At 35.9% G+C, this 11,105-nt stretch overlaps 3 protein-coding genes across 3 annotated transcripts; all 3 read right to left on the reverse strand.

The window, feature by feature from the left end:
• Window positions 1-3,753: 3,753 nt before the first annotated feature.
• On the reverse strand, window positions 3,754-5,610 carry LOC106352549 (pyruvate dehydrogenase E1 component subunit alpha-3, chloroplastic-like). Its single transcript, XM_048742024.1, has 3 exons — window positions 5,262-5,610; window positions 4,326-5,103; window positions 3,754-4,253 (listed from the first exon to the last, which is right to left on the reverse strand). The coding sequence occupies exons 1-3, from the start codon at window positions 5,481-5,483 to the stop codon at window positions 3,976-3,978; spliced, it is 1,278 nt and encodes a 425-aa protein (XP_048597981.1). The 5' UTR covers window positions 5,484-5,610; the 3' UTR covers window positions 3,754-3,975.
• A 476-nt stretch (window positions 5,611-6,086) lies between these two features.
• Window positions 6,087-7,362, reverse strand: LOC106352541 (60S acidic ribosomal protein P1-3). Its single transcript, XM_013792157.3, has 4 exons — window positions 7,166-7,362; window positions 6,865-6,949; window positions 6,401-6,616; window positions 6,087-6,314 (listed from the first exon to the last, which is right to left on the reverse strand). The coding sequence occupies exons 2-4, from the start codon at window positions 6,934-6,936 to the stop codon at window positions 6,261-6,263; spliced, it is 342 nt and encodes a 113-aa protein (XP_013647611.1). The 5' UTR covers window positions 6,937-6,949; window positions 7,166-7,362; the 3' UTR covers window positions 6,087-6,260.
• An 837-nt stretch (window positions 7,363-8,199) lies between these two features.
• Window positions 8,200-9,802, reverse strand: LOC106352540 (3-ketoacyl-CoA synthase 1-like). Its single transcript, NM_001316053.1, is given in 1 exon segment — window positions 8,200-9,802. A coding segment is annotated over 1 exon segment (1,587 nt). The 5' UTR covers window positions 9,798-9,802; the 3' UTR covers window positions 8,200-8,210.
• Between the last annotated feature and the right edge of the window lie 1,303 nt (window positions 9,803-11,105).

The raw sequence follows: 11,105 nt of genomic DNA on the forward strand, positions 1-11,105 counted from the left end.
TATGCTATTTTAAAATATGTAAAACAAATGCCTTTTAATTAAAAACTATTCAGTTATTATGTCAAAATTATTTAATATGTTGTATTTTATGATTGGGATAAAAACACACATACGTATACTGATATACATTACAAACTAAAAATTAAAGATTTGATTTAATTTTCATATATACAATAAAAACTTTCACTATTCAACATGATTCAGTACTTTTTTTAATAAAAAATGGACTTGTTCAGAAAATGTATACATCTAAAAATATTAGTTACATTTTTTTTATCTCAGATGCATTTGATAATTAAATTTTAAAATAATAAAATATTACATATTTAAGACCAAACAAATAATTTAAATTTAAAAATATATTAATTATATATTAATTATATATTATTTAATTATATTATATATTTTACGCTGCTTTTTTATCATTAAAATTTTAAAAAATTAATACCACAAAATATATTTTAACCAATCAAATATTATATGCAATGCTTATTTTTATCAAAATATTACTTATTCTGTAAATCACATAAACCGTAGTTGTATCCCACCATATTTGTTCCGTCCGATTATATTACCAAATCCGCAATTATCATTCGGATCGTAAATGCTTATGCCGGGGTGTGGTGTAAAATATTATTGTTTTTATTTTGTTTTTGTCCATGTTATAGTTTATATAACCAAGTATGATATTGGAATTAGAAAAGCATAATAAAAGTTTGTTGATGGCCTCTGGCTAGAGAAAGAAGTGTCAAAATATTGTATGATTTTCTTCACTGATCCAGAGGCTAGGAGAGTATATATGAGGGAAGTGCTGGATAAGAGATAAGGAAATGTTGTTTTTCTTTTTTTTTTTTTGAAAAAGGGTTTTCAGTTCAGAAATGTTTTTTCTTGACAAATGAGTTTAGGGAGATGTGGTGGCTGAGTTTAGTGAATGTTGGGATGGGATGTTTATCTAAACTGAAATCCATTTGATCATGTTCTGAACTGGCTAATCTTTCTATGTGACTCTTTCTGTTTCCTTTTTTTTTTGGTCAAACTCTTTCTCTTTCCTTTAACCTGTGAGACTCGAGCGTAAATATAGCGTCTTTCGTGATGAATCAATCGTAAGTCGTAACTGGCATTTTACAAAAGTGAAAAAATACGTCATGCAAATGAAGCAAAATTGTTGGCTACTTAATTTTATACTCAACTATAAACACATGCAAACTAACTAGATAATTAATGACATTTAACATTTAAGTGGCTTAAACAAAATCTTTGAATCTAAAGTAATCTCAGGTCCAGTTACTTAAACTAACTAATACTTCTAATTTTCTAAAGTTCAATTAAACCCAATAGTAGGTGACTTACAGAAAAAAAAAGGAGAAAATCCTAATTTTTGGCAAAGCAATCTGAAACGGTTTTTTGAGAAAAAAAATACCATCCTCGGTGGCCTATCCAAAGCTAAAAATCACTAACGGAGCCCCATGAGTATTTTTTTATTAATTTATTTTCGTTCTAATATAAAGTTATTGAGGAATACATTGCTATTTTTTGAAAATCCATAAACCCACTGAGAAGCACTATCCTATTTGATTTTTATGCGCCATTTTAATATTACTTCTGTTTAACTTATTGAAAAGGTGAATTTTAATGTCATGTGAATGATAAAATAAATACGGAAAACGAAAAGCTCTGGTTCTATACGATCGTATTACTCTTTAGCTTTTGCATTGAAAATGGAAAAAAAAGAAGCGTTATTAAATGATCAAAGGTTGTGAATTCTATCACGGCAAGTCATTAGTCATATATAGCTGATAGTGTGACACATATATCTTTTTCCTTATTATACACACCTTTACGGAGCAAAGCGAAATCCAGTAATAACTTGTACTCATTCATGCTACAAGATACGTATGTATTTTTTTTTGAAACGATTTGTTTTGTTTATAGTTGTCATTTTCAGCACCATTATAATGTATACCTAATGAAACGCTATTTTCTATAATATTACTTCATTCAATTAAAAGTCATGGCATCACTTATCCAAAGTTTAACCATCACACTGGTTTGCTAATGAAGTCCCCCTATATATCTAGCAATATGATTATTATTTTAAAACACGTGGGTTGTAAAAAATAGAAGTACCATTACTATTTTCATTGATAAGATTGATCGTAATCTTCTAAGACTGAGCCTAATAAAACTCATCTGACAAACACACACGTTGGTGAATACGAAAAAGAGTTCATATTGCTATCCGAGTTTGAATGCATGATCTGTCAACGTGGAACCCAGCGTAATATCATATCAAAAAAGGCCACTGAAAGGAGCAGAAAATCAGCTGAATTAACAAGACAAGATATTTGTTTATTTTGAAATTTGTAATATAGTGGGACGACATGTACCTCACTAAGTTAAAGTTTATACTTCTAACCTATAAGCATAGTCTGGAATTTTATGGCCACTAATCACCTTGGTGAAAATACAATATAGTATATTGTGTATGATGTGACGCCTAAATATTCCAAAACATTGATAAATTATAAACAAGATAACCATAATTAATAACTAACAATTTCTTGGAAAAAAAAAAGAACTACTCCCCCAAATTCCAGAGAGGAGCTTCCCATCCAAAAAGGCAATCGACTAAAATCCCCAGTCATCCTCTTCCTTCATGACTTTCAGTTCGTTACACCCAAATTTGTTTTCTTTAACTGAAATCAGAAATAGACCTGCACCATCATACTCCGATGTTTTCTTTTTCTTTTTCTTTTTTGAAAAAGTATTACATACGTTCTTCACATCATGTTTTTTCAATGAGATAAACTAGTCGCAATTTGGGGAGATAATTCTCCATGTTAATTGATCGCATTTTGAAATGATCCTTTATACTCTCTTTTTAAACTTTCATTGGATCCATCTGGTTTGCACTATCTCATATATATTTTTTGTTAATTCCTTAAGATATGTATATTGTGATACATTTTTGTTTCATGATAAAATTTAAACTATATTTTATTGGAGGGCATCGCACTGTCTCGAACCAATGACTAAAAAAATATAAACAGGACAATAGATTTGAGCATAAGCTATTTAAACCAGAAGATGGAATAAACAGGAAATTAGGTGATGTAAAAGAGCAATAATAATAGTATTTTTGTGTAAGTGGCAAACGAATCATTCAGATAAATGGTGTCGGGCCTGCTGAGTTAGGTTTGGTTTGGCAGTTACTTAATGTGGAAATGTACGGTTCACATTGACTCCGTTTATTTCAGTCTAGAGTTCAGGTGGTCAACAAGTTGCTGTTAGTATGTTGCAGCATCATAATTTACTACTATCTTTATACGTCACTAACTCATCTTCTGACATGGGCCCTCCTTAAATTGTCTTATTATGTCGATTTCCTTTCAATGGGCGTAAAACAAATCTGTAGTCCATTTAAAGCCAATCTATGGGCCTTAAACAAAGCTAAGAGCCCAGATTTTAAAACCCTAACAAAACCAAATGCGGACTCATTATCATATAACTAATCTTAAATGTATATGTTCTAAAGTAAAGGTATTCTTATTTTATAAATATTTTGTATTATTCATAAATAAATTTATTATTTATATTTTAACTAAAATAAGTTATTTGTAAAAAATATGATAAATTTTGAAACATTTTAACTGTAAAACTATAAATTTTTACATATTTCAGTGATTATTATTTAGAGTTATGAGTTTTTTTTTCAACACCCATTTTCCATCCAATGATTTAATAAATAACAACTACACAGAGAAATAATAATTTATATAAGAAAAAGATGCGAACCCATACTGACCGGTCAAACATTAAAGAGCATATTTGTAAATTGTAAAACCATCGAATAAAGAAAAAATAGAAAAAGTTCAAACGATTCAAACTGTTTCCTTGTGGCATTTTAACTTAACAACATCAAACAGAAGCCAAAGACACTATGATTTAAGTTTTAACTCTCTCTCTCTCGCTTTATCAGACTTGAGCTGTGCCTTCAGTAAACTTGGGATCCTCACACCTGTAACGTCCATCAGGTCCAATTCCAAACCCTTTGGGATCAGCAAACACATTCTCTAGCAACTGACTCCGACCAGGCTGTGGGCTCGCGTCTGCAAACTCAACCGCTTCCTCCACCAACTCGTCTATCTTCTTCTCTATCGTCTTAAGCTCCCCTTCATTCGCAAGCTTGTTCTCTATCAGATACTTCTTCAGTGCTGTGATCGGGTCTCTAGCCGCGTACTTGGCTTTCTCAGCTGCCATAATCTAAAGGTTAGTTTCAATCCTAAGATAAAACATTACAAGAAAAAAAGGAACAAGAGATGTACCAGCATCACGGAGCTCATCAGGATCAGCCAAGGAGTGTCCTCTGAACCTGTAAGTCTCACATTCCACCAATGTCGGACCTTCACCTCTCCTAGCTCTTGCCACTGCCTCTTTAGCCACTTCTCTCACCTTCAGCACATCCATACCGTCGACATGAACACCTGGCATCCCAAACGCAGGACCTTTCTTCCATATCTCAGGATCAGAAGTCGATCTCAAATGCGACATCCCAATCGCCCACAAGTTATTCTCAACAACGAAGATAATAGGCAGCTTATAAAGCGCCGCCATGTTCAAACACTCGTAGAACTGTCCGTTGTTACAAGTCCCATCTCCAAAGAACGCCACAGTGACGTCATCGCAGTCCTGCTTCAAGACTTCCCTCTTGTACTTCGAAGTGAAAGCAGCACCAGTTGCCACAGGAATGCCTTCGCCTATGAAGGCAAAGCCACCGAGCATGTTGTGTTCTTTAGAGAACATGTGCATGGACCCACCTTGGCCTCTGCAGCAGCCCGTGACCTTCCCGAAGAGCTCGCTCATAACGGCACGAGCGGAGACGCCTTTGCTGAGGGCGTGGACGTGGTCACGGTACGTGCTGACGACTGAATCGGATTTGGTGAGGAGCTTGATGAAGCCGGTGGAGACGGCTTCTTGGCCGTTGTACAAGTGGACAAAACCAAACATCTTGCCTCGGTAGTACATTTGAGCACACATGTCTTCGAAAGAACGACCGAGGATCATGTCTTCGTACAAGACCAGTCCTTCCTCTTTGGTTATCAACTATTTTTCGTGATTATTAAAATTATTAAAATCAATTCTAAAAAAAAAAGAGACTTTTCAATGATTATACTAGTTTAGGAGCATTGCATTGGACATGAATTGGTAAATTACTTTGTCGGCGGGATAGTAAAGAAGGTTTTAAGGAGAGAGAAGCATACCAGGGGATTGGTGGGTTTCTTCTCCTTGACAATTTCCTGGACAGCGACGACGGGAGATCGACGAGCGGCGTGAGCGTGATTGAGTCTGCGAAAGGGGAGAGAACGGGTGGATCCGAGGAAAGAAGAAGGAGGAGGAGGCAATCGGGTGGGGGGAAGCAAGAGACGATTCTCTTGAGATGATGATCCATGGAGAGGAAGCGTGGCTGAGAAAGCCGTCGCCATTTGCAATGTGAGATTCAAGAGAATGACAAAGGCGGAGAGAACGAGAAGGATGATGATGAGTTGTTAGTGTTGTTGTAATAAGAGGCGGAGGCTCAACTCCCCCCTTCTACTTATTTGTTTCCTTCAATTTTTAATTATCTTGTTAAAAAATTATATATATGTGTGTTTTAGATTTTGGGACCCACCAAACTAGTGAGACTTTCGTTAACATCAATGTTTGCTTTTTTCTAAATTATTTTCTTAAAAATTTCAAGATCCAATCTAGGAAGTCCAATTGGCAAATTGATGTACAAATGTACACAGCTGCAGTAGGTGAACCAACATGAAAATCCCCACACGCCATATCCTCTCTCTTTTTCGGTTTGCATCGCATTAACGGGCCAGGCTTAACGATAGAAGAAATCACTCATATTCAACCCCAGTTTCCCCATACTAGCCTAACTACGGTTTTGATTACTCTTGCTCCATGTTTAGACACTGATTTTGTCTGTCGCTAAGAATTTTCTCTTTACACTTTAGAACAGTCTGTGTCATAAAATCGCAAGTGTGGTTCGACATTTATAAATCTTGTAGATGTTTATATCTTGGATAGAGTTAAAGAGCAAAAGCAAACAAAATCCATTATAACAAAAGATAGAGCTGATTGATTAGCTCGGTTGACTTGAGTTAATACAGCAGAATACTTCCAACTTAGACCAAACCAAGTAGTAGTAACTTAGATGATGCAACAAAATAATGAAAACCAAACTACGAACAAACACGTAAATTGCTGGCTGCTTAGTCGAACAAGCCGAAACCCAAATCACCATCACTCTCTTCCGCCACTTCCTCCTGCAACCACAATATAATTACCAAAAGCATGTTTAGTAACATGCTGTGTAATAAGAAAACAAATGATTTATTCTCATTTCCCCTACCTTCTTCTTCTCCTCAGCGGCAGGTGCAGCAGCCGCGGCACCACCACCGGCAGCTGGAGTAGCAGCAGCAACAGGTGCACCGCCTCCACCACCAGCACCAACGTTCATGATGAGGTCAGTCACATTCCGTTTCTCAGCCATCTTGGCGAATAGCATTGGCCAGTATGACTCAATCTCAACGCCAGCTGCTTTGACCAAAGTAGCGATCTTGTCGGACTACCAACACCAAGTTAAATAGCAAAAGTCAATAAAACAAATTCCAAACATCAGAATAAGTCTCCCAAACCATAAATAAGGTTTGTAGAGAGATAAACATACATATCAAGCAAGTATTCAAATACCAAATAAAACAGAAATGACTCCTAATCCTTTAACCTCTATGTCTTTAAGTATACTAACTAGCTAAACACGTTGATCAAAGAAATGGATAATAATCTGAAAAATCACAAATAAAGAAAACTAACCGTGATAGAAATACCCTCGTCCTCGAGGATCATAACTGCGTAGCTGCAAGCAAGCTCTCCCACGGTCGACATTTTTTTTTATAATCTGAAACCATGTCAAAACAATAACAGCTGATTAGTCACCAAATTAGCAAAAATAAAATATCATACATACTCGGAATCCTTTAATCCGGAGTCTAAATATGAGATTCTAACTAACCAAACATCACATAAGGTCCTAAAAACTAAACCACAAAAGATAAGCAGCTGCTAGAAACAGTGTGAGATCTTAAGGGATAACTAACATAGAAGCATCAAGTACCTGTGACTAGGTTCGATTATGCTTTTGGAGAGCGGCTCGGTTGATAACTCGCTAGGGTTTGCCACGAAGATGGGAGACGCATATATTATAGAGCTTGTAACCCTGATATATATGGGCCGATTAGATATTACAGTTTATTAGGCCTTTATTTTATAGTGGGCCTTTTATGCGATTTACTCTATAGAGAGAATTGACTTTGACCAGATTAGGTGTGTCGAAGATAGCCAGTGCCATTTGATGATCCCCTATGCACCTAAATTACTAATTCCCAGTGGTGTACATGTTTTTGACTTGTAACTCAACAAACAAATTTAATTGTATGTTTTCCCAAAGACATGAAAAGTCTGACGTGTTTTCTTGCTTTTAGTTAGAAGTTTCTTTACTTTTTTTTGTTGGTAAATGTAGGCAGCAACCAATTATGCAGATGATGGTTCAACCACCTCCATCTAGGAGAGTTGTTGACCCGACTGACGGTTCGATCCGAACAGAAAAGTACGACATAATTTAGTTATTATTATAGATCAAGACTTTGAAGAACCAAGAGATTTTTAGAAATGGATCTGGCTTTTATATGTTTTTCTTAGCTTCCCTTCTTGACTCCCTCCGTTACTTTTTACTAAACTAGCACAAGGAGTGAACGGGTTAGTAAATAACCAATATTTTTGGATTCTTCTTCTTTTTTTAACTACGCTAGTGAGTAATACTTTTGCCAGTTAGCTAATGAATGAATCAAAACCCACAACTTCACCAACCAAAAAGTGTGATCAATTAAAATCACCGTAATTTGTGCGATTCTGCAAGTTATCTGTATAGGTGTGAACTCGGGTACCGTGGATTACAAAGACTTATGTTTGTCTTTTGACAATTTTTAGATTTTCTAGTTTACCAAAGTATCAGAAATCAACTAACTTATAGCAATCACACATCCATAAAATTAATTAAATTATAATAATCCAATCGACAACTTACAACAAAATATTTGATATCAGGTACACAATTACATAATCAAACCAATGAATACACTCCACATATCCGGTCGAACCAATCATTGCACAATCTTAACCGGATAATTCTCAATCGAACCAGCCCACGCATTACCCGTCAGCTCCTCCGTCGAAACAACTCGTAACGCTTTCCAAACCGCACTATTACACTTGAAACCAGATCCAAACGCAATCTGCCAAAGCCTATCACCAGCCTTAACCCGACCCTTAGCTTCGGTATAAGCCATCTCGTACCAAAGCGAGCTACTCGAAGTGTTACCAAACCGGTGCAAAGTCATTCTCGAAGGCTCCATATGCCAATCTTTAAGATCAAGATTCTTTTGGACCTCGTCGAGAACCGCTCTACCTCCTGCGTGTATACAGAAATGCTCGAAAGCTAGCTTGAAATCCGGAATATACGGCTTCACTTTGAGTTTTAGCAACTTCCTTTTGACCAATGAAACCAAGAACATTAACTGTTCCGACAAAGGAAGAACCATCGGTCCTAACGTCGTGATGTTTGTTTTCAGAGCGTCTCCGGCCACGGACATAAGCTCCCTAGCTAAAGAGACACCGATCGTTCCTCTCTCGTCTTCCTTCTGGTACACGCAATTATAGTTCTTGTCGTCTGATCCTTTATGTGTCCGTACGACGTTGACTAGCTCGTACTTTGACTTTGACCGGTCTTGTCGCCGGTTAGAGAGGAGAATCGCTGCACCGCCCATTCGGAAGATGCAGTTACAGAGGAGCATTGACCGGTCGTTTCCGAAGTACCAGTTTAGGGTTATGTTCTCCGTGCTGACCACGACAGCGTAAGAGTTTGGGTTTGCTTTGAGGAGGTTGTTGGCGAGATCGATTGAGATTAGTCCGGCGGAGCAGCCCATTCCTCCGAGGTTGTAGCTTTTGATGTCTTCTCTCATCTTGTAATGGTTCACGATCATGGCCGATAGAGACGGCGTCGGATTGAATAAGCTGCAGTTTACGATCAAGATTCCCACTTCAGCCGGTTTAATTCCGGTTTTCTCGAAGAGTGAATCCAAGGCACCGAACATAACGGCTTCAGCTTCGGCACGTGCCTCGGACATATTTAGCTTCGGGGGTGTTGAAGTTATGCCACGTGGAAGATAAGTCTCGTCTCCTAAACCGGCCCGGTTCGAGATTCTTTGCTGGAACTGGACGGTGTCGTCGGTGAAAGCTCCGTTTTGCTCCGTCATCTTTAAGAACGAATCTACGGACATTTTCCGCTCGTCTTCCGGTTTGTAGCAGGAGAAATCCACTAAGTAAACCGGTTTAGACCGGTTAGTCACGTAGATGATCAAAACGAAGCAGAGGGAAACCAAGCAGGCGAGTCTTGTCACCCCGTCGAGTTGGACCGCATGGTTATACCAAAGCTCGGAGAACGTCTCGAACGTGAGACCGGTTAGCTGAACCAGCACGGTCCCCGTTAAGGGAAGAATGATGAGTAGGAAGAGAAAGGTGGTGAAGTTGAAAGAGTTATGAAGTCCAAGCTTCACGTACTTAAGCTTGACGGACGTTAAGAAATCTGGCAAACGTCGCCGGATTCGTATAACGGCCGATGAAGAATCTTTAAACGCCATCTCCGCTGTTAATCTCTCTTGATCCATCTCTATGCTGTTTGCTCTCTCCATCAGTATTAACTTTGGGTCGAATATTTTCAAGCTGGATATACAATTTGTATAACTATTAAATCGTTAGGCAGATTCGGAGAAAGAGAAAATGAGAAATACAAATTCCTAAAGTGGTGAATTTGGAGGATTTTGGTGAAATGAGGGCAAGTGGAGGTGGATATATATAAAGAGTTGCTATTAAGTGCAAGAAAGAGAGAAAAAAATTAACAAGATTAAATAATAACGAAAAGAAGATGTGAATAATATTCGAAATTAATGGTGGGTGGTTCCGAGATACTATTATTAGCTCAACTACTTATTATATGGGACCTTGATATTAAATTAACTAGTCATATTATTTGTCACTTTTTTTGTTCACACGAAATGTAAATGTGTAATAGTACATTATCATAAAAGTCTTTCAGAACCCATCTGAAACATATGGTTAGATCATAAATTTGGGTCTCTTTTTCACATAAATTTGAGTTTGACAAACATACTAACTTTCTATTTTTGTTTAGCCTAGTTGTTAAGTAGATCACAATAACACACAACAACAAAATATGGCATGCATTCTTACTAATCGAAATGTTCTAGACAACCATTAGCAAAAATACATGGTTTATATATCCAAGATTGATTGAGTAGTATTTGGAAATTAACAATTAAACTAGATTTTGATCCGCGCTTAAGAAGCGCGAATATTTTTTTGGTGACTGTAAACTCAAATATTAAATGAATTTCTGTTTATTATTAGATATCTAAAATATTTAAAAGTTGTTCTATTATTATTATTTCAGTCCGATACAATGTTTTCATTGAGATTTCATATCCGAATCAGACTTATGGTCGAACCGTAAGATCTAGTAACTCATATATAGTGGGATGAAATATAATAAAATGAATATAGTAAAAGTATCTGAAAATCAAAAAGACTGTTATTAACCCACTGAGAAAAATATAATTTGTTTTTTTTTTATAAATTTTTGATATATTAATATATATTTGACTTGTATAAGAAATTTCTTTTAACAAATATTGTTAAGTTTATTTATAAATATATTAATTATCAATCTACCAAAATAGTGAAGCAAGTATTATTTCTTTTTCTTTTTTAATTTTCTATCAAACTATTATCAATTTTTTTTAAAAAAAAAAATCAGTTTGTGACAGATATTTTATTATTAGAAATCCATACAATTTAAATAATGTTACATTTATATGTATTTATGTATAAAATGGTCTTCATAATTTGGGATTTTGTAAAAAAAGGGTCTAAAGTTAATTTGGTTAATTTTTTTTTCTGTAACAAAAGTTAATTAGATTTAT

The sequence above is a fragment of the Brassica napus genome, chromosome A9 (assembly GCF_020379485.1).
Source record: "Brassica napus cultivar Da-Ae chromosome A9, Da-Ae, whole genome shotgun sequence".
Classification (NCBI taxonomy): Eukaryota; Viridiplantae; Streptophyta; class Magnoliopsida; order Brassicales; family Brassicaceae; genus Brassica; species Brassica napus.